Source organism: Lissotriton vulgaris, chromosome 1_1 (genome assembly GCF_964263255.1).
Source record: "Lissotriton vulgaris chromosome 1_1, aLisVul1.2, whole genome shotgun sequence".
Taxonomy (NCBI): domain Eukaryota; kingdom Metazoa; phylum Chordata; class Amphibia; order Caudata; family Salamandridae; genus Lissotriton; species Lissotriton vulgaris.
Window position 1 is genome coordinate 406,740,322 of NC_141685.1, and position 26,605 is coordinate 406,766,926.

Genomic DNA, 26,605 nt, shown 5'->3' on the forward strand with positions numbered 1-26,605 from the left:
ACCCCACAACGAATCACAATGACAACTAAGGAAAGCGGATCAACCGAGAAGTTCCAAATGGAAAAGCTAGAGGAATACAGCCATCGTGAACTAAAGCAGTTCTGCATCGAACTAGGTATCGCTACCACCGGACTAAGCACCAAGGACGATTTTAAGCATGCCCTAGAATCTTGGGCAGAGACCGGGGATGCCGAAGCCCCTGAGCAAAGCACCGCGAAAAAAACCACCACGGCCCCTGAAGGGCAAAGAACGGGTCTCTCGCAAGACGAGATCCAGGAAAGAGAAAGAACCAGACTACACGAGCTAGAAATGGCCCGACTCAAGATGGACATAGAACTCAAGTTGGCCGAACAAAAAATCAACTTAGAGCACCTGCGTCTCCGAGAAGAAAGAGAAGAGAAACAGAGACAAAGGGAGCTCGAGGAAAAGAAACTGGCGTATGAGCACGAACGGAACCTAGCCGAGATCAACCTGCGCAAGCAGAATAAAGAGTTAGGGGTGCCCGAGCGACCCCACACCCCAGGGACCACGGAGAGAAAGGTACACATCCCCAAGGATGTTGTCCGAGAATATTTCCGAGGGGACGACATCCAGCAATGGTTTAAGGCCTATGAAATCGCTATGACTGCGCACCGGATCGATAGAAGCGATTGGGGGGCCGGTCTATGGGGCAGATTCCTCAATGAGGGCCGCGATACCCTACTACAGCTCCCGGACCACCAGATGACCTCCTACGACCATATGAAAGCGGCCCTCCTCACCCGCTATGGCCTCACGCCCGAGATGTACCGTCAGAGGTTCCAAGACTGCACACGCATCCCGGGTACAACTTGGGTGGACTATGTAACGTACTTTAGCCGAGCTTTCGAAGGCTGGATCAGAGGGAACAACGTCACGACCTACGAGCAGCTGTTCAATCTGATGGTATGGGAGCATCTGTCCAACAATTGCTTCATTGAACTACGCCAACACCTCCTCGACAGCAAGTTAACCGATCCCCGGCAGCTCGCAGCCGAAGCTGACCGGTGGGAGATCACCAGAGTGGGCCGGAATGGGTCCTACGAGCAGAACAGGAACAACAATGGTCACCACCGACCCAGAGGAGGAGGAGGGGGCCAAGGACGAGGAAGAGACAACACTCCGGCCGCCCCCGTTACCAGCACCACCCCCCCGGCCAACCGGGGCAGCACCCCGGCGCGACCGGGGTACAGAGCCAATGTCACGTGTCACCGATGCCAACGAGTCGGCCACTATGCAAACGACCCAAGCTGCCCGCAGTATCAGAGTCCAAAACCCCGCCATGTGGCCGCCGCGGCACTAGGGGAAGAACAGATCTCCGAGGAACAAGAAACAGACGAGCAAGAGTATCAAGAGTGGGAGCCAGCCGCCATGACTCTCGCGTGCTTAGGGGGAAGAGACATGGTCCCGCGGATCCCCCTACCCGCTAACACCCAGAAGTACAGCCAATGGGTGAGCATTAATGGACAACGGGCCGAAGCCCTTCGGGACACCGGGGCCAGTGTGACAGCCGTCCGCTGTCACCTGGTGACCCCAGAACAATATCTACCGAACATTCTCTGCCCTGTGCGATCAGCCGACAACTCGGAAAGTCTGTGTCGGATGGCCTGCGTCCCCTTTGAGTGGGGAGGGGTCTCCGGCATGTTGAAGGTGACGGTCCGAGACGACGCCCCCGTGGACTGCCTCCTCGGAAATGACCTGGAGAGCTCCCCGTGGGCAGCCGTGGAGCGAAAAGAACACTTGGGGATGTTGGGCGTCCCGGACTGGGCGTGCGTCACCACCCGGTCCATGGCCGCCCGTGCCAACCATCACCCGGAAGAACCAGAATGGCCGGCGCCACCGCCTCCGGTCGCCCCAGCCGAGACCCCCGACCATGACACCCCCCTCGAACCTGCTCAACCTTCCGACCTCGCTAACCTTGACCAGTGGGCCCAAGAGGGGGGACCCACACAAGAACAATTTCGGGGGAAGTTACTTGTCTGTACAGTCGTTGGAGACGGCTCTCCCTGGAGACCTCTCCCCGTAATCTCGGCCGACCCTCCAGGTCCGTCTAACAGGCATGACTATTTTCTGTAGGTAACACATGTGCAATATCTTTTAGTGGACAGAAAAATTCTGCAATAGAGAGGGGCTGCCAGGATGCGCTTATCTTTGCGCACTGGTCCCAGGTAGAGAAGTGGCATTGTGACTCGCCATAAAATATGCTTCTTCAAGAACAGAAGAAGATGGCAGGTGCCAGGGTTGCATTCCTGGAAACAATCCATCCATAATCTGTTCATAAAATGAAAACAGGCCCCGACACAGCAGAGGGTACCAACTGTTAATCCACTACGTTTTGTTCCAGTAAATCAGCCAATTTATGCTTTTCGGCTGAGGCACAGGCCTTTCTCGCACATAATGGGTGTCCTACTGAGCTCACCATTTATAATGTCCTACAGAGCATGTGATGCATAGACACAGAAAAGCCCTGCTGGTGCAGCTATCTTTTGTTTCACTGCAACATTATTTACATTGCCAATGCAAACTCTGAAATAATATCATTCCACAACTACTGCGTCAAATAAATGCAATACAACCAGTTACTGCAATTTGATGCTTCAAACTAAAAAAAGACCTCGGCACTGGTCCCAGGTAGAGAGGTGCCATTGTCACTAGCCTGAATATATGCTTCTTCAAGAACAGAAGATGATGGCGGGAGCCAGGGATGCATTCCTAGAAACAACCATGAGTAAGAAAGATTCTTCGTAAGTTTTCTTTCACCCTTTTATTTCTGCTTTATATGTTTCAATCAATGTATTTCAGCAACATTATACAAGTCAAATTCATGTGACACACACATACACACACACACACACCCCCACACACACACACACACACACACACACACACACACGTCAAATTTTAACTAAAGATAAAACAATTTGGATGAGACTAGACCATTTTTGACAATATTTTGATCTTATTTTTTAATGGCTTCATATTTTGGAACGCAAGGCAAGTCAAGGACCCTTGGGCGGAAGACAATAATAAGGTATCCAGAAATGTATTTAAGCAGGAAGCCATTGAATCTCCTCTCTTCCCTATCCTGATAGTTATGTGGCACAATGGGACAACTGTTTTACCTCCTACACATACACTGCTTTGTATGGCCATTGGTTCCTTTTGACAAAAAAGATCACTGTAGGGGAATTGACCTCCCACTTCCGTTCAACTCTCATAAGTCACCAAATCCACTCTTTTAAGGAAAATTGCCAAATACTGTGCATTCAGGGTGGCTCTACATCTTTTGGTTTTAGAGGCTCAACACTAGCATGCCGCAGGAATTCCACAAAAGGGATCAGTGGCAGAGTATTTCTCAACAAAGTATAAAGTTAGCCAATCAAATGACTGAGGTCGGAGCTCGCTGCTGATATTTGTGGCTGACCTGCGGATTTTGGGTATGACTCCAAGAAGAGCAGAATTCATTTTTCTATAATTGATAAATCATAAAGTTGGGTGAGAACAGCTGCTACTTACAGAGCAATGAAATGGAAAACTATGTTAGCACGCACTAAATGAAAGCATTTTATTACTGATTTAGTTCTAGTTAATTTCGCAAGAGAGGAGGGTGGAAATGGTGACCTTGTACATAGCAATTTGCCTTCGAAGGAAGAACATTATCTATCCAACACGGTCATCTTTTAGTTGCACATGCATCACCTCCTACTTCTGTACATCTACATGAGAAGCAGATTTAGAATCTTACTTGAAGCTCCCAGAAGATGCTGCGAGTATGTCTATGGTAGTAATGTCTCAAAGGAATGTACTCTGTTCCACCATAGCTCACTCGAAGATACTGTTCCACGTGCTTAAAGAACCATGGCTTCCAGTAGTCTCCAATTCGGTTAATCTAAAGACAGGAAAAACACTGGTTAGTACATAGAAAACAGCTTGTAACTGCAGATCATTAGAGTGAAAATGTACATAATGGTAATCGCTGAGTAATAAGTGAGCAAGTAATAATGGGTACTGTTTCTAGTTGTATGTGCTTCTTACAAAAAAAACGAAACCAAGATGAAAAAGTTCCCTAATGTTGATTTCTATAATCTTGGTTCTTTCACTCCCATAAAAAATGGACAGGAATTTGTGAACGTATGCACTGACATCCACAATGCAGCCTGGCAGATGTCAAGGAAAGGCACTCCATGAGCCAATGCAGTGGTTGCAGTTTTAGCCTTGGTGCAAAGGGCTCTCAGACATTCTGGTGGCTTCTTCTTGGCCAGTTCATAGCAGATCTTGATGCACATAAGTGCAACTGCATTACATCATCTTTGGCCTTGAGTGCACTTATGTGATGATCTTGATATATTGGGATAAGGAAGACAGTCTTCAAAATCACGACCAAGTTAAGGTCCCACTGTGCTATTACATAACACTTGGGAACATGTGTCAAACATTTAGTAAATCTCATTGCAACAGGCGATTTAAACAAGGATGGTTGATCCGGCAAACGCAGAAAGGGACAACAAATAACCTTTATGGACCCAACTCAAGGCCATGCTGGGCTTAAGATAAAATAAACAAAAGAACATGCAACAACTTTGACTGTAAGGGTTCAATCTTACGAGCGCGATACAAGGCTGAAAATGTGTCCCAGCACCCAGCAAAAATGGATTGCATAGAAAGGCACCCGACTTCCAGCATCTCAGGCAGCAGATCATAAGCTTTCAGTTGTCACCATCCAATCACCACCTATGTAGTTGTAGATTGCGCACATGTGGGTGGAGGACATTGCCTCGTTACTGTATCATTAGATCCAACAAGATTGAAGCCTGATCAGAAGACAGATGTCCATTCCCAGAAGTTCCAGGTACCACATCCCCCAAGCCCAATCCAGAGCCACCAGGAACACTTGATCTTTTTCAGAACGTGGGGCAGGAGAGTGAGGGGTAGACCTCAATGTGCTAAATCTGTGACATCACGCTTTGACAGTGGTGAAAATTTTTGTATCCAAGGATCTCCCAATGTTGAAAGATACCCTGAACTACCTCAGAATGTAAACACCAATCTTGAGCTACCAGATGTTGTCAGCTCCACTCATCCACTATGGCATTCAGGGACTCTAACAGGTGGTTCACAGTCAGGTATATATCCTAGCGCACCAACAAACTCCAGATTGCACACAGTCCCATTGAACAGAGCACAGAAATCTAGTATTCCACTCCAGATTGTTAGTTGCAATAGCAAATGGCTGTTGTTGCCCATGGGAACCTCCACCGGCCTTCCCTTGATGCAGGGTAGGAAGGCCTTCAGAGCCTGAAGAATGGCCTGCAACTCCAACAAACTGATGTGGAGCTGAGTTTCTGTTAGAGACCAAAGTCTTTTGATCTTGGAGGGCACCCACCTAAAAGAAATAGAGGCCCCGGGAGATGGGGTCCCAGGGACCTATTAAGGTTGAGAAAGGGGGCCTGCACAGCCCGCCTTCCCCTTTTTTAAGGGATTCCGCGCCATGGAGGGGGTCCCTGGGGCCTATTAAGCCTTAGGTGAGGGAGGACATTCGGCCCCTCACCTTTTCAATGAAATTTAGCCTGGGGAACAGTAGCGGCCGCTCGTATTGTGAAGTGGTGAGGCGGCAGGAAGGGTGAAGACAAACAAAACAAGCATTTGCAATACAATCCCTTTTTAGGTCTCGCCTGGCGTTAGCAGCGCGCATGCTCTGTCTTGCCATGCGAGGGCCTTTTGGAATCAATACGGATTCCAGATGTGCACGCTGACAGACAGAATATGTGCACTCTGGGACTGGATGCTTTACTCGCGACGTGAGAAGGACGCACAATATTTTTCACACTGGCGACAGCTTGTTTTATACAACCAGCACTTCTATGCAGATCTAAGATAATTTGACTGAAACTAATAAAGAGGAAAGACAGGTCCTAGGCACGTTGTGAGGCTAAGTGCTTGAAATGATCAAACTGCACACAGCAGAATTAAGAAGCATTGGCAGGATGTGTCAGAAGCCAGTGTATTCAAACTTGAAGAGGAGGGGGCTTAAGTTGTATTTTATCAAGATTTATTTGGTCTCACTTAATTTGCTACATCCATAGAGAGACATTCACACACCCCAGGAGCACAGTCTTGGTAAACTCCTTACCTAAACAAAAAAGTGTGAAGGAACCTGTCACGGACAGGGAAGCCCTCGGGTGCCCATTCCTCCACGGACCCTCCCCCTTCCTGCTGCTGTTTTGCCGGCAGCCCCCCCCCCGCCCCGCAGAGCTGAGGTTGACTCATTGTCATTCAGGCAGAAGAAGATCAGGTGAGAATGGACGCAGATGCGACTTCCTCCATGACAAAGACCCCGGGTGCTTGAATCCACCAGCTCTAAACCCCCCCCGCCCCACCTCCATTCACCTTCTGGCGTATGCGAGGTACAAAGCCCTGCAGGTGTGATGTTTTCAGCAACTCCAGGCATGAATAACGTCCCAAATCCGAGTTGTAATGCCCTGCCCCACGCCACAGCAAGCGTCACAGACCCACACCCACTCCCTTGAGGGAGCAGAGGACAGCCATTTAATTTGATTTGATTCTGGCCTCTTCTGCCCTAAATACGAGGAACTTCATGATGCAAAAGGCATATAATATACCAGATACGGCTAAAAGTGATTGGACAGATATCAAACGTGTAAAGCAGACAAGATGTCTACCTTAGAATTAGAACTGATTAGAAACTTAGTTTCACTCCTGCCAGGCCGCTTGTGTGATTCTGGATAATTCATTTAATCTACGTTGTTCTTGCATTTCCTGGTTTCCAAATACTGGCGTCGCGAAAAGCTACCCGAACAGAATTAACACATTTGAAATAAAATGACGTTTAAAGAGTCACATGAGCACTAAACTTGGACAGAGACAATTAACTCTGATGGCGAACAAGTCGTGAAGGTCCGTCTTCATCAGAAGCAATCTCACCAATCCTTTCCTAGATTTTAAAAGAAAACAATTTCCCCATCATTGTGTTGCAATTCTGGGATAAAATACGAGATTAAGGGCTCTCAGTTCATTTCACGGACACTTATCAATATTATCTCTAGAGCCTTAGCAAGTCTGTTCACAGTGTGCAAAAAGGAGGGGAAAAACCGCGTCACACAGACCACGCGTATTGCGCAAGCGCAGATGCTCGCACCAGTATTTGAACAATCCCGGGGCATGTTCTCAAGACTTATCGCGGAATTAGCTGCCCTTTGCCGCAGCCAAAGTCGCAATAAATTTATCGCCCCATTCACAAGCTGTTGCTAACAGCCAACATCACCAGTTTACCTGCAATAGCAACCGCAAAAAACATCGCCACAGATGACACCGGCAATTATCGCTAATGAGATGCAGAGTAGGCGTTCCCATGCAAAAAGCCGCAACAACACCACTTCGCAACATTCTCAACGACCAGCCAGATCGGCGATACGATCACAAAACAGGCTTTGCTATACAATACCATTAGCAAAGCAAATGGCTTTAACTTAATCAAAGGCGAGACCTATTCCATTTTCAATGCTTGTTTTATTTCCAGTGGAGTAATTATATTTACATAGCCCTACTGAAATTGGTATAAAAAAGCAAAAGTTAAAAACACTATCATTTTCAACGCCAACAGCTTTAACTTAAAAAAAAAATGTGAGACCTATTGCATTCCAAATGCTTTTTTTTAACATGCAAGTCAGCAAGTAAAAAAAAAATCTAAGGGAAGGAATATGTCGCCCGAAGAAGCAAGGAGCACTAAAATGAATGCGAAGGTGAATGTACATGGTGCAGCAACGCAGGAAGGTTGCATAAGAGGGAGCAAGGCAGCAACTCAGAAACCTGGGTAACATGAAGTGTGAGTATATTTAATAACCCTTAATGAAGGAAAATGCACTTATCAAGTCTAAAACAAAACACTGTGACACGAGCCCAAACAGGATTCCGGATACGTTAAAAATAGTAAACAAATGTTTAATTAGTTAGAAATGTACGTTCAGTAGAAGAGGTGAGTGCCTGAGGTCCCAGTAATAAGCCGGAGTACTGGCTTTCCGTCTTTTGACCTTTGTTTGGTGCATGCATAGCGACATATTGTAGTTTCCCCACTCTTTATATGAAAAGCCAGCTTCACACTCACGGGGCTGGGGAGAGGGACCGCCATATGAAGCTGCAATGGCTCCAAACCTGCCTTACACTCAGATGATATGCTAAGGAACACTGTTCTGAATACCAAAGACAGGATGACCAAAACATGAAGGGTTTTTAGACGTTTTTTTTCTTTTAATTTTTAAAAGCTACATTAAAATTGCTCATTGATTTTACAATCTGCAGCAGGATGGTCATATCAACAATAAAAGTTGCACAAAGTTTACTACTGACTGTGGTATCACAGTAATAAATACGCAAACGTGTAATCCCGACAGCCAGAGATGTGTCCGGGAGAGAACAACGAGATAGCTGCAAAGAAGCAGACACAAAACCCTCGGAGACTTCGACCCAATCTCACTGCAATAGCAAAAGATGTCTCCTGGAGAGAACGAGACAGCTGGGCAGAAGTAGACACAAAACACAGAAGACATCAACCCAATCTCACTGCAGGAGCCCAGAGTTGACTTTCACCATTCACCTGGAAGTGCCTCACAACATCTCATGCCAACTCCCCAGCACCATTTACCTTTTCCTTCCTGCGGTTCTGCAGACTGCTCACCAACAGGTCGGTGTAGAAGACTGGCTGGAGGGACCTGGAGTGCTGGGGTCCCCCATAGCAGAAGGTCTCCATGCTTCTGTAATTCCAGCACACCGTGCACATGGAGAGGGCCCATGTGCTTAATGGTGCTGTGAGAAAAGTTGTTTTTGACAAGACGCACAGAAGAAAAGTGAGGCTGCCATTTTAATTCTATGTCAGGACAGGAGGCTCCGATTATGCTTTTCTCATTTCTTTAATGAAATGCTCAGCAGCCAATGAATGAACAAAAAACTACATCTCCCATGAACACCAGGGAGTAACCATAGAGTATAGCGTATAAAAGGTCAACACATTAGTCTGTCTTCCTCTTTCTTTGCTGCTCCGCAGCCAGTTAAGTGCATGATCTTTATTACTCTTGGCATTCTACTGTATATTTTACATTGTGCCTTGTTGCTTACTGTCGCTTTGTGCTTTGCCTTTGCGCAGTGTGTCGCGCGTCTGGGGGCTCGGTCTCCGTTGTTTTTCCTCGCGCTTTTTCGCCGCTTTTAGCGTGCAGTTTGTCTGGTTACCGGAGCGTGTGTCTCACCTCCGTTTCAGTCGCCGAGCGCTTCCTAGCTGCTCGCGCGCTTCCTGTGGAGCGGGAGCAGGGGTTCCGTTTGTTTTGGAGCGCGAGCGCTTCTCGGCGGTTTTTCACTGGCAGGCGACAGTCGCGCATGCGCGCTGTCCCATTTCCGGCTGCTTTCTCTTCAGCTGGTTGAGTGACGGCGTTTGTTGACGTCTTGCCCACGGCCTGTCAGTGCAATTAACCCCGTCTGACGCCGAGGTCTTTTAGGACTTTGGTTGTATATTTTCCTGGCATAGGCTCTGCCTAGAGTGTTGTTTGGTGCAGGCTTTGGCTCCCTCCACGTCTTATTTGATAGCAAGTCAGGTTTTTCCTGCTTTTAAGCCTGCTTTGGGGTTTATACACTCCCCCTTGACTTGTGTTTTTCCAACACTCCATATTTTTTCTAGTCGTCTTGTGGGCATTTTACCTCTACCTTGGTGTAGAATGGCTGACTATTATGATGACGCTGAAGACGACTACTATTATGCTGATGAGGAGGAAGGCTCCTTGGAACAGGATTTAGTTGAACAACTGGACAAGGGTGTTCAACAGTCCGTTAACAAAGCACTAGTACGTGCTATTAATCCTTTGAAGCGTCACCTCAATCTCTATGCACAGCAGCAGGGCTGGTTGCCTGCTTCCAAGAAAACGGCGAAGTCGCCTGTTAACCCTCACAAGACTGACTTTCAGCGTCTGGCGAAAAGTTTGGCATCTGCGCCATCCTCAACTTCTTGTCTTCACGATGCTGATTCGGACAACGTGCTATCGTCCGCATCTTCAGACCATATTTCTCCTCCACCTAAAAAACGGGTCTGTAAGGAACATTTTGTAGACGCTCCCGAGCGTCCTCCGGTGCTCAATTTCGAGCCTGCAGACATCATTCATCCGAACTCTTCCTCATGGATGCCTTCTCCAGCTGTAGCTGCCTACATTGAGGCGCATATCCGCCAGCCTTTTGAGGCTTCAGTTCGCGCCCGGTTGCGCTCAGAGTGCCCGAGGCCTGATTTGTCTGCCCATTTGGCTGAGACACCAGACGTTGACCCCATGATGGTCACGTATTTGAAAAAATATGCCAAGGACCTGAAGAAAGGCCTTGATAGATCTTGGCGGTCTTGTCAAGATAAGATGTTAGACCTGCTTGGGCCTCTCACTAAGATTTTGGACCTAGGTTATAGAGCACAAGAAGCTTCTGCCCTTGTGAACCCAAAGGAGATGATCGAATGGGCGCAACGGGCGATTTGCCAATTGGGAAATGCAAATTGTGCAATGTCGGCGGAACGTCGCAGGTCCATCTTGTTGAAGCTTGACCCTAGACTCTCTGAATTAGCCACTTCAGAGTCGGGCCCTGAGGCGGACGGCCTCCTGTTTGGTCAGCCATTCCTTAAGGAACTCACGCGCTTTGTATCCACCTTCAGTGGCATCGACAAGGCGCAGGCCTCCTTGCGGCGAGCCATGCGTCCGGTTTTTGGAAAGGCCGGACGAGGTAGGGGACGCTCGTTCGGCCGTGGTTCTGCCAATCAGTCCCAGAGAGGCAATTCCTCTCAGCACAGAGGCTCCTACGACGCAGGTTATTCATCGAGAGCCAACTTTTATCCTTCCAGAAAAGGAAAAGGCCAGTACGGCAAAGGACGTTCCGGTGGTCATCAGGGACAATACCAGGATACCCACTCTACAGGTGAGCCTGATTCGTGCATGCAATGTGATGTTGGGGGGTCGCATTCAGTTTTTCCTGCAGAATTGGCGCATGCTCTCCGGCGATGCTTGGGTGCTACAAACTGTTCAAGGGTTCAGAATAGAATTCTATCACCCGATGCATCAGACTTGTCCCCCTCCTTGTCTACGTTTTTCTCTTCAGGATCAGGTTTGTCTCTCCGAGGAGATAGACTCTCTCCTCAAGAAAGGGGCGGTTGTTCCAACCACCCGTCATCCAAAGGGTTTTGCCAGCTCTGTCTTTCTGGTCGAGAAAAAAGGGGGCGGTGCTCGCCTTGTTCTCAACCTGAAAGACTTCAACGGCGGAGTCGTCTATCGACATTTCAAGATGGAGGGCATCCATCTCTTGAGGGATCTCCTTCGAGAAGGGGATTGGATGGTCCGGCTGGACCTCAAAGATGCATACCTCTCGGTTCCGATTTACAAACCACATCGTCGTTTTCTCCAGTTTCTCTGGCAGGGGGTCTGGTACGAGTATCAGGTTCTCCCGTTCGGTCTTTCGTCGGCACCATGGTGCTTCACGAAGCTGTTGAGACCGGTTGTGGAACATCTTCGGTCTCTGGGTGTCAGGCTGATTATTTATCTGGACGATATTCTCCTTATGGCGGATTGTCCACTCAAACTTCTTCAACATCTGGAATTGTCCATCACTCTTTTACAGTCTCTGGGTTTTCTAATCAATGTTCAGAAATCGGTTTTGGTTCCAGCTCAACGTATCGATTTCCTGGGCTTCCAGATCGACTCGGTAGCTTGTCAACTTCTCTTGCCCAACCAAAAGATGCGTTATATCAAGAGAGAGTTGACATCTGTTATTTCCAGACCGACTGTGTCGTTGAGATCGTTGGCACGTGTAGTAGGTCTGCTGGCGTCGTCCATTCAGGCGATATTCCCGGGTCCTCTACATTACAGGGCAATGCAGCGCCTGAAAATTCTTCATCTCCGGAAAGGCCTCGGATATTCCGATCAGATTCCTCTTACGGAGGAGGTCCGGTGGAAGATGCAGTGGTGGTTGGACCACATGGAGGCCTGGAACGGCCGAGCCCTTTTCGGTGTGTCCCCGGATCTAGTGATAGAATCCGATGCCAGTCGGTGGGGCTGGGGAGCCCGTTGCGGCTCGGTCTCGACCGGGGGTCGTTGGTCCCCTCAGGAATTGACACTACATATCAACTGTCTGGAACTTCTAGCGGGTTCCTTTGCGATCAAATGTTTTTCCCCCCTACAGACCAGTTGTTGTGTCCTTCTCCGGATGGACAATATATCAGCAGTCCGCTATGTAAACAAATTAGGCGGGACCAGGTCCAAAGTCCTGGCGGAGATCGCCAAAGATTTTTGGCACTTCTGTCTGCAGAAGAAGATCACTGTTATTGCGGAGTACCTTCCGGGATGCCACAATCAGATAGCGGACTGGCACTCCAGGCATCTCCGGGATTACAGCGATTGGAGGCTGCATCCTCGGGTCTTCCGTGCTCTCCATCGGCGTTGGGGTCCTTGCCAGCTAGATCTCTTTGCCTCACGGCTCAATGCGCAGCTTCCGCATTTTTACAGTTGGAGGCCGGACCCTCAGGCTCTGGCCACGGATGCCTTTCTCCAGCAGTGGCCATCGACCCTCTGCTATGCCTTCCCTCCATTTCTAATGATTCCCAGGGTATTGGCCTACTCCAAACGATTTCAGACGGATCTGATTCTGATTGCCCCTCTCTGGAGGGCTCAAGCGTGGTTTCCGGTCCTTCTAGAAATGTGTTCGGCTCCACCGTTTCTCCTTCCCCCATTGTGGAATCTCCTGTTGGACCCTCTCGGAGATCCTCATCCCCTGATCCTCTCAGGCTCCCTCCCCCTTCTCGCGTGGAGGATCTCGGGGATCGCTGGTCGCTCCCAGGCCTTTCAAGCGACGCTTCCAAGCTCCTTAGTGAGGCATGGGCTCCCAATACTCACAAACGGTATAAGGGGTCTTGGAAGCGTTGGTGCGATTGGTGTTCACAACAACAAGTTGATCCCGTTTCAGCAGATATCAGCATGATTGTTAATTTCTTGGCCTCCTTAGCCACCTCTGGTCTGGCTTATTCGACTATCAATGGTTTCCGGTCGGCTATCTCGGCGGGTCATGCCCACATAGATGGGAAACCCGCGGGTGAACATCCTTTTGTTTCCAGGTTACTTAAAGGAGTTCGTTTTGCAAAACCTCCCACTCCTAAGTATGTTACCTTGTGGGATGTTTCAGTTGTCCTCAGATTCTTGGAGGCCTGGCCTTCCAATGCTTCCTTATCTCGCAAGCAACTATCTGCAAAACTGACTATGTTGCTATGTTTGGTCTCATGTAAGCGCGTGTCGGACGTACACGCTTTGGATCTGGCGGGTCGCAGCTTCACTCCTGAAGGAGTTTCCTTTCGTCTCTCCAGACGTACCAAATCTAATACGCCTTCTATTTCTTATCCTTCTTTTCCTTCTCACCCCAACCTTTGTGTGGTTCAATGCCTGAAGGATTATGAGGTGAGTACCGCTTCTTTGCGCTCAGACATGCAGGGTCAGCTTCTGATTGCATTACAAAAACCTTTTCGCCCTGTCTCTCCAGCTACCTTGGCGCGCTGGGTGCGGGGGCTTATGTCTGAAGCAGGAATTGATGTTTCTGTGTTTGGCGCACACTCTGCACGTGGAGCGATGGCATCCAAAGCTTATTCCATGGGTGTTACTCTGTTTGATATCATGAAGGCTGCAGATTGGTCATCTGCTTCTGTGTTTAAGACGTTTTATTTTAAGCCTATTGATAGTGTTGCTTCTGTGGTGGTGGATCAGCTTTAAAAAAGCATAATCGGAGCCTCCTGTCCTGACATAGAATTAAAAATTTGCAAACATTCGTGACAAGAATTTTCAATTCTATTAAGGACTAGGAGGCGAGGATTATCCCACCCGTGTTTCATATTTGTATGCTAATGTATTATGACTGTATATACGCAGTTACAAATATTTCATTCCTTGTTCTCCCTCCCTGACTTATTGTTCAGTAATGTTACTTTGGATATTATGGCTTCGTATCTTTTTTCCAGGTTCAGACCAGAAGTGATGATGTTTGTTCCTCGGCGGAATCGGTTGCTCCTCCTGGTTTCTGGACCCATGGTTCTTCGGCTGCCTTTTTCAGGATCCTCTGGATGACAGCGGCCTGTTTGGAATTGTTGTTCCTGTTGTATTTAGGTTTTTATTTTAACTTGGACATTTTCCCACAAAGAAAGAGGAAGACAGACTAATGTGTTGACCTTTTATACGCTATACTCTATGGTTACTCCCTGGTGTTCATGGGAGATGTAGTTTTTTGTTCATTCATTGGCTGCTGAGCATTTCATTAAAGAAATGAGAAAAGCATAATCCTCGCCTCCTAGTCCTTAATAGAATTGAAAATTCTTGTCACGAATGTTTGCAAATTTTTAAATATCAAGCACGGTGCACAAAAGGAAGGCGTGGCTGCTACTACAAAAGGCGGAAGCGTTGCATGGTGTGCGGATAAGAATTAATAAAATAATGTTTGCAACGTTGCTTTTGGCGAGCCACGAAGAAGAAAACAAAAGCGCAGCTGCCATTTTCAATATCAAGTGAGGTGCACAAAAGGAAGGTGTGGCACCTACTGAAAAAGTGAAGGCGGCCGCTCCATTAGAGTATTGGAGCGCCGCCCCATTGCTTTCTCGCAGTGCGAGAAGCAGAAAATAAAATGGTATTTTAAATACCATTTTATTTTCTGCTTCTCGTGCTGCGAGAAAGCAGACATCAGGGGTATGCCTGGCTTAGTGGCAGGTGGGTGAGATTGCCTGGTTCAAGGCGGGCATGTCAGGGAGGAGTGGCTTCGAGCACTCTGAGTGCCCGGACTGCTTGGTCGGCCCTGGGGCCGACAAAGCAGTCATGCACACTCTACATTTTCTCTAGCTGCAGCCTACATGGAGAACATGGTGTCCCTAATGGTGTCCGGCTGGGCGCTGTCGTGGACTCCGCGCCAATCACAACAGCGTTGTGATTGGTTTTACGGGAGGGGGAGACGCATTTGGTTCCTGTTCAGAAGCAGCGTAGCAGAGACGGCGCGGAGTAGGACCCAGTCAGGTATGTTTTTAATTTAATTTTTAAGCCCCCCAAGCCATGTTCCGCGAGTATTAAGTGCTGCGACTGTTTAGAATGCACCTTCCTCTTTGGCACAGTTTGAAAAAATAACAGTTGTTCACCGATAACCACCTACAGCAAATTTGTAGATGTACAGGGTGGGGGGCTCCATCTGCTCGTCAGAAACTGGAAGGGTTTGCAAATAGAATATTTCATCGGCATTCGAAGGCGGCGCGTCCTGATTAGAGACCTGCCCTGGAACATGAAAGTTATCCAGTCTCAGAATACAACCTGCTCTATGCCAGAGATCAAGTAAATTCTCAGCTAGGGTGCGATCTAGAACGATGACCTGGTCAGTGCTCTCAAGTGTTATCTGCATATTCACAGTGTTTACGAATTGCAAAATGTTATTAGGTTATTGGTGTAATAAGTATAAACTAAGGTCTGCATTGTGGGTTTTTTCGGAACGGTTTCAAGCCACGCCGCTGCGTATGCTTTGGTCTCCAAAAATATAAATAAAGAAATGGGTCCAGGAAGGTATGTTTTTTGTTTGCATTTATAGGTGTTGCATTACTCTTGGAACTTCTCTTTATTGGATGCTGTAGATAAATCTAATTACTGTTCTCGTGTTCTCCCTCAGATCTATAAGCTATGGTTAGGCTTGCGAGTTAGAGGGCGTGGGGGAGCTCTTCCCGCTGGCAGCAAATGTAGCAGATTTCCGACAGCTAGAAGTCTGTCTGTCCATCTTTGGCGGTCCTTCTGGCTAAAGGGAATCTGACCCCAAGCGACCACAAATTTTCCTCTCAAACTACGTTGGGTGAATTTATAAATCGGCCTGAATTTAAAATAGGAGACTATGACGAATTAAACAGGAAAAGTTAAACTTGCAAATGGCCACGCACTAAACTAGTTGTTTTCAGAGAGCTTTTCAAACACAGAGGATGGAAACCACTGTTGAAGAGTTTCATTTGTCCATTTATTATTGCTGAGAGCTGGCTTTAATTTGCCCCAAAAATGCGGCTTGGAATGTGTTATGCCCTTGAGACACGCTCTAGTGTCCTCACCACTGCTCGTGGAAGCCATTCCCTGGAGAGGGAACACCTGGAGCAGAAGCATCAAGAAGCTGCCTGAAGAGGGAGCACCCAAGGTGAGTGGCTACTCCCATGCAGCAGAGAAAAGTGACTGAAGCTCCGCCTGTATGGTCCAGTGACCATTGAAGTTAATAGGCCTGTTGGCCTTGTTAGAACATGGTGCATGTCACTGCACCCGGAGGAGAAGCAGAAGAAGAGTGGAGATCGTGTCTCCTAGAAGAGCTGGACAAATGCAGGTGTGTCAAAGACAACGAGAGGAGAAGCATGAGGACTCATAGCACCACAAGCCAAGAACACCTTCAAAGACACCAGACAGCCACCAAGGGGGACCAACGGCCCTGGCGACAGCACCAAGGGAGAACCACACGTAAGCCGCAGCAAGCGCAAACTGAGTTGCTCCCATCGCTTCACAGTGAGACCGTCCAGCCCCGAGTGTCCCAGTTGGAGTCGAACTGCATCCCTGCCCGCAAATGCCAGAGGTGCAAGAGAAGATTCAGAAGAGGCAGCAAGTGGCTACGACGTTCATCCAGAAACCTCCTCTCCTAGTTCATCATCGCCACCTGATGTCCAGGCCCAATGTCAGCTATGTCATCAATACCATGTGCATGACACCGCACTCAGCTAGAAATGTGGAAGTGTAACTGGAGGGTCTACACCAAGAATCGGACAACCAGCTGAGGTCAGAAGAGGAAGTCGTGAGTGGCAGGGCCGGACGAAGAAGAAAACCCAAGCTACAACAGGAGTGAGTCCTGACACAGCGACAGCAAAGGAAGAGGGGGATAACCCAAAGAGGAACTAGCAACCGCAAAGCCGGAGTCTGAGGGTAAGCCGCACAACCTGAGCGAACAGAGTCTCGTGCCTCATGTTTCTCAGCGTGTTCATCACTCCTCCATCATAAAAGTCCCAATGGCCCAAGAAGTCCAAGTACATGGATGCAAGTTCGTATCCAGAGAAAATGGAGATACCTGGCCACTCCCTGCCTCAGGTGATTGACTCCAGACTAAACGCCTGCAACCATCAAGACCAGTCATCACCCGCTGTGGTCCCGATTCACCACATGGCTGGCAATGCTACCATGCCAGTCCTCATTAAGTGTGGCTACCGACACCTTCTCGAATACACATGGACTGGAGTCCTTCATTGTTGCCAAACTAGCCAACAAGAAAACTCAGAGTCTACCTGCTAAATCCGAACTGCGACAATGAGAGCATGTCCTGACCAAGACCCATACACCCTTGAGGTTTGTGCGCAAGACTGGCTACTGGCTCATCGACGGTTTGCAACTGCCCCCAGCTGGCACACACGCAACCTACCAGCAGTCCCGTGGCAAGCCCGACGAAGGGCCTCCCCAGGTGGGAGAGCGGGAAGAAACATTGCCCCACCGACAGGTCACCGGACACAGCAAGACAGCCTAATAGAGGCTTAAGGCAAGACAGAAATAATCCAGTGAACTTTCACCATGGGCTCCCACCATGATCTTGACGCACCTAGTTAATGAACTATTGTTACACGCCACATACTATCATCCAGGTCAGCGGACAGAAGTTACGTTGGACTAAGGACATGTTTACACTGGCGTGGTCCTAGTGCGCAGATGACATCTTCAAGCAAGAGTTTGTATCCTGAACGGATCAGGTTAAATGGTGAATACCTGCTGAGAGTGTCCTGCCACAGTCGAACTCACCAGCCCTTGTCGACTGTCTTACTGATGCAGGACCTGAGCAACTGATGGCCCCTGTGGTGTATACTTTGTTACTGTTTATCCATACCGGTTGAACAATAGAGCTTTTGTTTTATTAAAATTTAGGAGGAATGTTATGTCTTGTGAGACACGATCTAGTGTCTCGACCGGCATAGAGTTTATAGCTACTCCCCTAGGGGAGTGGGCACACTTGCACCCCCACACGCATCCCTCACAGGCGTCACGAGTCATGTGAGCCTGCTAATAAAAGGGTCCGAGTGCACGTGCTTGTGACCAGTTCCAGTAACCATCTAATTGGTGTCTGTGTCTTTATTCATTATCATGTGGGCCTAGGGCCCACGACGCAACTGAATGGACGAGCATTTAGCAGGCAAACATTAGCTCAAATGTCTATTTCAACTGAAATAAATAACATGGCTTCAGCTTAATGACCTCCTTCCTTTTACCTACTAAACCCCACCTTATGAACTCCCACAGCCCTTTGCAGTCCTCTTGGATGTTGGTCTCGCTCTACCACTACTTGACTTGTCCCTCCCAGTGCAGTACCTATCTCCATGGCGATTCCTCCGTATAGTAGAAGATGAAGAAGGGCCACAGTGAATTCTAAAACACACAACCCTTGGCCATGGATGTTACAACTGAAGAAGATTCATTATGTTGGTTTAAAACCTGTGCAGATTATATCACGTCACGCTAAGATCATGTTTATTTGCAAGGATTAAAGATGGTAGCAGCTTGCTGTAGCTTGTGTGCTACAGTATTTATGGCACTATGTGCTCTTGTAGAAGCAGCAGATTTTTACCTTCTGCTGAGATAATCTTTTTGGTGTCATCTCCTCTGCCATTACACCCCTTATCATGATTGCAAAGTGTTGTGACCAGGCCTCATTTTTGACCATTCGAGGGACCGTCATTTTGATTTTACCCGCACTAAGGGGATTTGTCTGGCAGCTGCCTGCCCAATATCTACAGCACAAACAGTACATGTGAGTCAAAGATAGAGTCCAGTGGGTAAATCTCTTTGTATGTATGATGCTGTGAAAATAAGGTAAGAGTGAATTATTTCACTATGTTGCAGGGAGCAGCAACTCACTAGAGTATCTAGGTCACAACACGCCTGAACTGAAACCTCCTAGTCACAATACAAGGCATACATGTGCTCACTTGTGTGTGATGTGAGTTTCTATGAATAGGAATGTATTTTGTGAAAAAATACTAAACTATCACCTCTAAATCCCGAATATTATCTGTCTTTGATCATGCATGCTTGACAGATAGCGCTATTTCCAGTGTCCGACTCAAGGCGCTGGACCACAATTGTAGTGTGTGTTTGCAAATTGTGCTCTGTGATTTTTGAGGGTGGGAAATAAACAGGAGAACAACCACAGCAGTAAAACGTTTCGGAATAATATTACATATTAATACGAAAAGCTAAACCAGTAGCATTAATGACAACACAGAGAATCATTATTTTAATAATAGCATTCTAATAAGAATGCTAAAAATATCAACACCGATAATAACAATACAATGTTGCTATCATGGATACCTTGTAGCTGTTTTTATAAAGATTTACATTTCGCAGACTAGAAACAATGAGTGTTTTCATGGCAGGGCTCAATGGTACTCATGATATCTTCCCTAGAAGCATGAAAGGCTATATCAACCCCATATGACGCTGAACTGTCAGACCTGTAAAGATAAGGTAAAGATACTGCTGAGTGGATTGAGAGCGGGCACTATTGGTGCACGAGGGGCCTGGGGTGTGAGGTGACCCTTGAATGGGCAGAGTTAGTGCTGGAGCTCGGAGTCTGTAGTAGAGTGAGAGAAGGCAGAGGGCTCGGTGTTACTTTGCCGAGGGATATGGTCCACACTTTGTAAGGGTTAATACTTCAGCGAGGGTACCCACGGATTGCTTTAACTTCTTACGGGCGGCCTGTCGAATCAGAGCGCAGCCCCGTGGAGCACACTGGTTGCATTACGCAGATAGTTAAATATTACACACAGCTTAGTCTGGGAGGGAGTGCTGGCCCAGCTCCAGGTCACTGGAGCAGGCACCAGCTGGCGAGCACCTGAGCAGACCTGCTGGAGAGCACCTGAGCAGAACTGCTGGGGCCTAGAGGCGAGTGCCACTGCCGTTTCTACACATGTTAAATTGTAGAATCTGCAATGGCAATCTTTGTTTCTCAAATTTTTGCAGTGTGGGTGCTGGCTTCATAGCAGTATGTGTAGTTACTGAATGCTAATAATGTGTGAAACTGGAACCTGTATATTTTGTTACCTGCACCTGGCATTGAATCATGAACTGCAAAGCAGGCAGCTTGAGTGACTGGTTGGCACAGTGAGCTGTCTTCTGTCACAATTAGCATCAGTGATCTGTGATGTCACATGGGCTGTTCTGTGGTATGCTGGTGTATCATCACACTTTTAGAAGCAAACCACTATATTAATGCACATGTAAAATGTTGGGCATTAGATACTGGCACAAAGTTTCCAACTTTTGAGATGTAACTAGGCTGACTGTATCAGGCCGGAACTGCATTTTCTGTGGCACCAATTCTCCAGGACCTGGCTAACTAACCGAACTCCCCCTGCCCCCCCTCCCCCCACCCCGAACCCTCATTAAGATGTTCGAGCTCTCTCACCATGGTGCACTCCAACAGAAAGTTTACGCATCACCGCTTTCAAATGTCACCAGCCACCACTGGAAAGCACGGCATAGTGTGCTGATAAGAATAGAAAAAGGTTTGATAAGTTGCTTTTGGCGAACCACGCAGAAGAAAACAAAAGCGTGGCTGCCATTTTAAATACTAAGCGTGGTGCACGAAAGGAAGGTGTGGCGATACTATGAAAGTGAAAGCGCAGAATGGCGCGCTGGCAAAAAAGAAGAAAACTTGATTTAGGCAAGCAGCGCATACGTAAACAAAAGAGGGGCCACCATGTTAAAGATTTGACTATGTGTGCCTGCTGCAAAAACATAATATAACATATTTTAATCCAGGCACTGTTACTCAGCAGCACACTAATTGAGAAGTCACAATGCAGTGAGACACCAGGGCAGGTTGCCGAAGCAGGACATCGCAGAAGAGTGTATCCTACCTCCAAAAGCCGGCAGGAAAAAGTCATTTAAGAAAATAGTGTTCAGAAGATATAATTAAAACGTAGCGAGTAACAACACATGTAACAGGGGGGGTTCTTATGGGAGAATACAAGAAGAGAAAAGGCAGAACTAAGGAGAGACTAATAGGCCTATTGACTAATGAAAAGCCACCATTTACAAAGGACAGTGACAGGAGACAATTAAAAAGATGGGCGGAAAGTGGATGGAGCTTTATGCCCATATCCTGACAAGAGCATATTTTGAAGAGCGCTGCCTAGGCGAGAGCTAAAAAGACAGAATAGTCAACATATAAAATCGCACTTACCTACTCTCACAGCCGCCGCCTTGTTCCCTATCCTCGCCTACCATCCAGGAACTGCTGCGCACTGCGCAGGCTCCCAGATGCCAATCGCAACGCTGCTCTCATCCTGGGAATGCTATTCCCAGGATGAGAGAAGCGCTGGGATTGGTCTGAATACCCTGGTTCGGCGCTCAGACATGGTCTGGGAGCCTGTGTTGGTTCTACACCCAGCTGTACAACACAGCTCGGGTAGGAGAAAGGCTAAGTGAGCATGACAGTTTGGCCGGCCAAATGGTTATGCGCACTTAGCAGTGCCCTCCCCTCCCCACCCGGTGCTGCAGCGTCACTAGGAATGCCCCCACCACCCTTCCTGGCTGGCAGCCTGCAGGACAAAAAATTAAATAATAAAATAGTTTTATTATTATTTTATTTTTGTCCTTTGACAACTTTCAGCGGGGGGGGGGTGGTACGCTCCTCCGCCATAACAGAGGAGCAGCCCATGCTGAAGGATAAGGTCCCTGGGGCCTATTAAGGGTCGGGGAGGAGACCGCAAAACAATTGGAAATGCCTGAGATGCACTTGAGAAGGCAGCCGCATCCAGATGGTGTTGGGGGCGGTGGGACATGTGACGTACAGGTATTCTATATATGTATAATGGACAGAGTTACGAAACTATCGTTAAGACAGCACTTAATACTGTAGAAATGTACATGCTTGTCCAAAAGGCAATGAAGAAAAAGCACAAAAAATGTTTAGGTTTAGAGAAATATATCAACAGTTTGGAAATCCTAACCTAGCCCAAGTGATCACACTGGCATTGAGCCCTGGGGGAAGTAGCCAAAGTCAAAGTTGCTGTTTTTGAACAGAAAAAGGAATGCTGGCGCTAACATTCCAGCCTGGCCTAACCACACCAGGGGCTGATTTTGCAGCCAGTATTAATTTAGTGAGGTTTCCATCCATTTTGTCAGAAAACCAATCGTATAATGTGTGCTTGAATTCTGACACCAGTAACGAGAGTGAAGCCAGTTCACGGTATAACAGAATTACTGAAAGAATAGTAGTACTACACTGGTGGTGCAGCCCCAATCACTGCTTATTCAAGTCAGCTGATAAAAGAATTGCTACCACATTGTTCTTGAAGCTATTAACATCCGAGTAAACAGGAAAGTAAGTGAATATGTGGATCATCAGGGAAGTGTTCTGATGGCAAAAAGTGCACCCAGGTGTCCAAAGAAAAATAAAAAAAAACTTTCAGGTTGAGTATTAAGAGCTACTGAAATGGTATCAGACCTAAAAGAATCAATCTCATGTTATTTAATGTGGATATGGGATGCTCAAGGTGCAATGTGGAGGGAGTGGACTTCTAGCACATGGTGTGGAGTGTCTCCTCACTCAATGATAGTGGGGCATAATGGTGCGACTCAATAAGGAATCATTAGCAGGAATAGCTCCAAAATGCCAGTGGCCTGCTTACTTTACCTTTACCCAAAAACCAAGATACATGCTTCTTTTGACAAATTCGTGGATTTGGCGTTCATATTAGCTAAGCATCTGGTAATTTATGAGCTGGGAAAAATGCAGAAGGCCCATGTCTTTGAAAGTGAAGTAAAGAACTGAGTAAATCAGCGGAATGTGAAGGAGCAAAGTTTAGCAGAGAAGTGAAGAGGACACCGGAGATTGTAGAGGCTTGGAACATGATGTCACAGTAATAACCGCCACTAGACAAAGATGGGATGAAATTCACATCTGCCTAGGGACATTAGTTTGGGTAGTGATGAAGATGTGGCCAAAATAATATGTTACTTTGGAATAGCCAAAATGCACTTTGCTTTTGAAGCAGAGACTGGTGTTGTTGTTCCACTCCTCTCAGAACTCTCATGCGAACTCTATTAACCTATGGATCACTAAAACTTGCATTGTCTCTCCAGTCGCATCTAATGTAATTGATAGATCATTTTTTATGAAGAGAATTGCAGATCAGGGCTCCATTACATTGGTCTGTTTTACTCATCATATTGGCATTTCTAGTTGATGTGCCTAGTCGTGGTACTGAAGTTTTAGTACAGTTCTCAGTGGTGCTGCAAGTTAGATGAAGTCATAAAAATAAGTTTTAAAAACAGGAGCTAATGAAATGAAGTTTTCCAATATTAAATCCAGTTATGCTGTGCAAAAATTCTAATGGGCCTTGGCGAGTGCATCCCATAAGTATGAAACAAGATGGATGTGAAACGTAAGAGTACAGTGAAGAATCAAGAATTGTCTAAGTTCTCCTTTCACTAAACATTGAATTAGTTCTGTATTTGATAAAAGTTACATGCCTTTATTGATTTTCACACCAAAATGAAACAAGCATTGGTATAGCCAATAAGTCTTGCCTTTGGGACCGTATAAGTGTTTAACCATGCAAAAGTTAATGTTATTGCACCAGGGATATTGTGCTGCATAACTAAATACTTATAAGGTCCCAAAAGCGAGACCTGTTGGCAATGCTTGTTCTATTTAGCACACTAATCCAATGCCCTACACCACTGCAAAATTGGCTGCAGTTCTCTTTAAGGCTGGTGGTAAACTTTCTTTGCAAGCATGCATATTTGGTATACAGCAGATAGTAGCAATTGAACATGACGTTGAATCACCGTTAATAAGCCACATTATACTTCCCATCGAATAAGCAGAGGATAATGAATGACATTTGTTTTTCTTTATACAAAATGCCATTCAATTATTAATATGATAACGGATTTTTGGCGCAGGTTAAAACATTATTTTTAAGACCCATATTCAACCATTACTGACGCGTTTGACTGGCAGTTAAATAATAAGCAGGTTTTTCATTTCGCCATTTAGGAGTAAAAGTGTTGCAGCAAAACCCTAGATGAAAAAAATGTGTTCTTTTTGCCAGATGCCCATTTAAAAGTTTAATATGCGCAGTTACGTGTCTTCTTAGTGCAGGGGCTGTCGGTGGTCCTGCTTGCATTATAATTGGCTTCTCCTTGTTTCTCCATGTTTGTCACTTGTTTGTTTATTTTTTATCTTGTCCTATTTTGTTTGTGTTTGTTTGTGTGGGCTTAAGTGTGAGCTATTGCCTCCACCACCTTTCCTACCACCATCGCTAATGCAACCTTTACCAACAACTCCTCTACCACCACTTTCACTACCACACCATTTCTGCATGCATTGGTTTGCCTGCTAGACCAATAAAGCCAAAGCTGTTGATTTTGCCAGTACTTGCTTCTAGCCACATTTATTTTTCTGTTGCCTGTGAGATGAAGTCAGTCCTCAGAAGAGGTGTATTCTTTTCCTTTTGATCCTGCCTTGTGATTTTTTTTTATAATTCTTTTTATTAAATCAAGGCATCAAACAGAAAAGACACAATGCAGATGAATCACATCATAATTTGCAATACATTAACAAAAAGTGGAGGGGAGCCGAACCAAAAAATGTACATTATAAAGGGTATCACGGGGATGGGGGTACATTAAATACTGCATTTCGAGGTGGTGTGCAAATCTCGCCTCTATACTGATTCCATTGATTTCAGATTAAAGCCCACTTCCGGGGACGCCCTCTCGCAATATACACAGTTTTTTCTCTGAACATACTCCAATCCAGATCCTTCTTCCAGTTATCGAGGGTAGGAGGGAGCTCAGCACCCCATTTTTCGGACAATATTTCTTTTAGCAATCATATAACTTAGTGTGGTCCACTGTGTCTGCGCATTATTCAGATCTGTAGGTTCCCATACATTGAGAAGGCACCTTCGCGCCTCCGGCAAAAGTGGGACTCCAGTGACCTCCTCAATAACATTATGAATCCTACCACAGTACTCAGTCATGTAGCGACACTCCCAGAAAATATGCATGAATGTACCCACCTATCCACATCTCAGTCTACACAATCCTTCTTCCGACAATCCCATCTGTACAAGGCGGGGACCAGTAACATAAACCCTATGCAGTATTTTTAATTGTACCAGTCGCAATCTCTCAGGAATAGCTACCACTTTTGGAGAGGACACAGCTAATTGCCAATCTTCATCATCCAGTTCTAAACCATCACTTGTCCACTTAACCCTCAGAGCTGTAAGCAAGTCCACCCTATTATTGATAAGTTTCTCATAGATCAGTGAGATCGTTTTATCAGGGAGGTGACCATCTAGGATTCTATCCTCAAGAGGCGAGGCCTCCGGCAATTCCTCCCCTATAGGCAGAGCAGCTGGTAAAGAGTTTCTAGCTTGCAAATAGCGAAAGTGTTCAGAGACTGAAAGCTTGTACTCCACTTGCATTTCTTCGAACAATTTCATGCCTTGTGATTTTTAAAGTGACGAGTGCCAACTCTGAACAGCCTGATTTAGATAAAGTTGGTATAGGGATCACACAGAGCTATCTTTAAGCTTAACAATTTGTGAATGTATCGGATTGTACAAGGTATTGCTATATATATTTATTGAAGACCTAGGATTATTTTCAAAGCAATAGCTTATTCTTTATGTGGTGCTCCACGTCACACTTGTGCGTTGCCCCAGCACTGCAGCTAACAGATGTTAGTTTTAACCAGTGTAATGGTACTCTATTTACAGAGCTCAGAATGATGCAGGAAGGGAAGGAGTATGCTTTGATGAAATCCCTGCAGATATCGATGGCAAGTGATGTCTCACTGACCTATTTTGCGGGGTTATTTGATAGGCTCTGTAATGGGGCTTTATGTGGGACTTCACCGGTGTACAATTGCCCAAACCCAACTCCTCTGCAGCAATGCCCTGTTTTCAGATCAGGAAATGCTTTCTTTCTGTTCATGGTGTCATTGTTAATTCAGCCATCTTCGGTTATTCTAGCCAACAGTCTAGAGCTGGACTTTTTGACAGTGCTGTTTATGTATGTATTTACTTATAGATTTGACTGGCCTACGAGAAAGAAAGTGCACTGGTGTTTTATTTTTTCCATAAAGACTCTTTATTTCTCCAAACGCCCTCAACAAGTACTTCAGTGCCTTGTTATGCTTCTGCGCTATCCAATCGGATATCAAAATAACAGCCTTCATCTTCTGATATGGGAGGCTAACCCGGATGTCATTCTAGCAGAAACGCCATCCTAAGGATACATTGTGGGTAACTGCGGTTAAGCAAATTTAAGATTTAATCGTTGAAAAGCTTTACCTTGCCAACAGCAAAGTCATTCCATAAATACTGGCCTACAGAAAGCTATTGATCAGAATTCAGTTGTTTCGCACGTCAGTGCAGAAATGCAAATTGCTATTCAGCTGGCACATTATTGCTACATGCGAAAGCTGCTCTTGTGACCCAGTTTCTGAAATAATTCCATTAGACACCATG

At 46.5% G+C, this 26,605-nt stretch overlaps 1 protein-coding gene across 2 annotated transcripts in view; it reads right to left on the reverse strand.

The window, feature by feature from the left end:
- DHCR24 (24-dehydrocholesterol reductase) overlaps positions 1-26,605 on the reverse strand; it is a 150,097-nt gene that overhangs the window by 39,573 nt on the left and 83,919 nt on the right. For both annotated transcript variants that reach the window (XM_086952658.1, XM_086952662.1), the window contains one exon: positions 3,764-3,907. In XM_086952658.1, the coding sequence (XP_086808784.1) occupies positions 3,764-3,907 (144 nt within the window). The remainder of the gene's footprint in view (positions 1-3,763; positions 3,908-26,605) is intronic.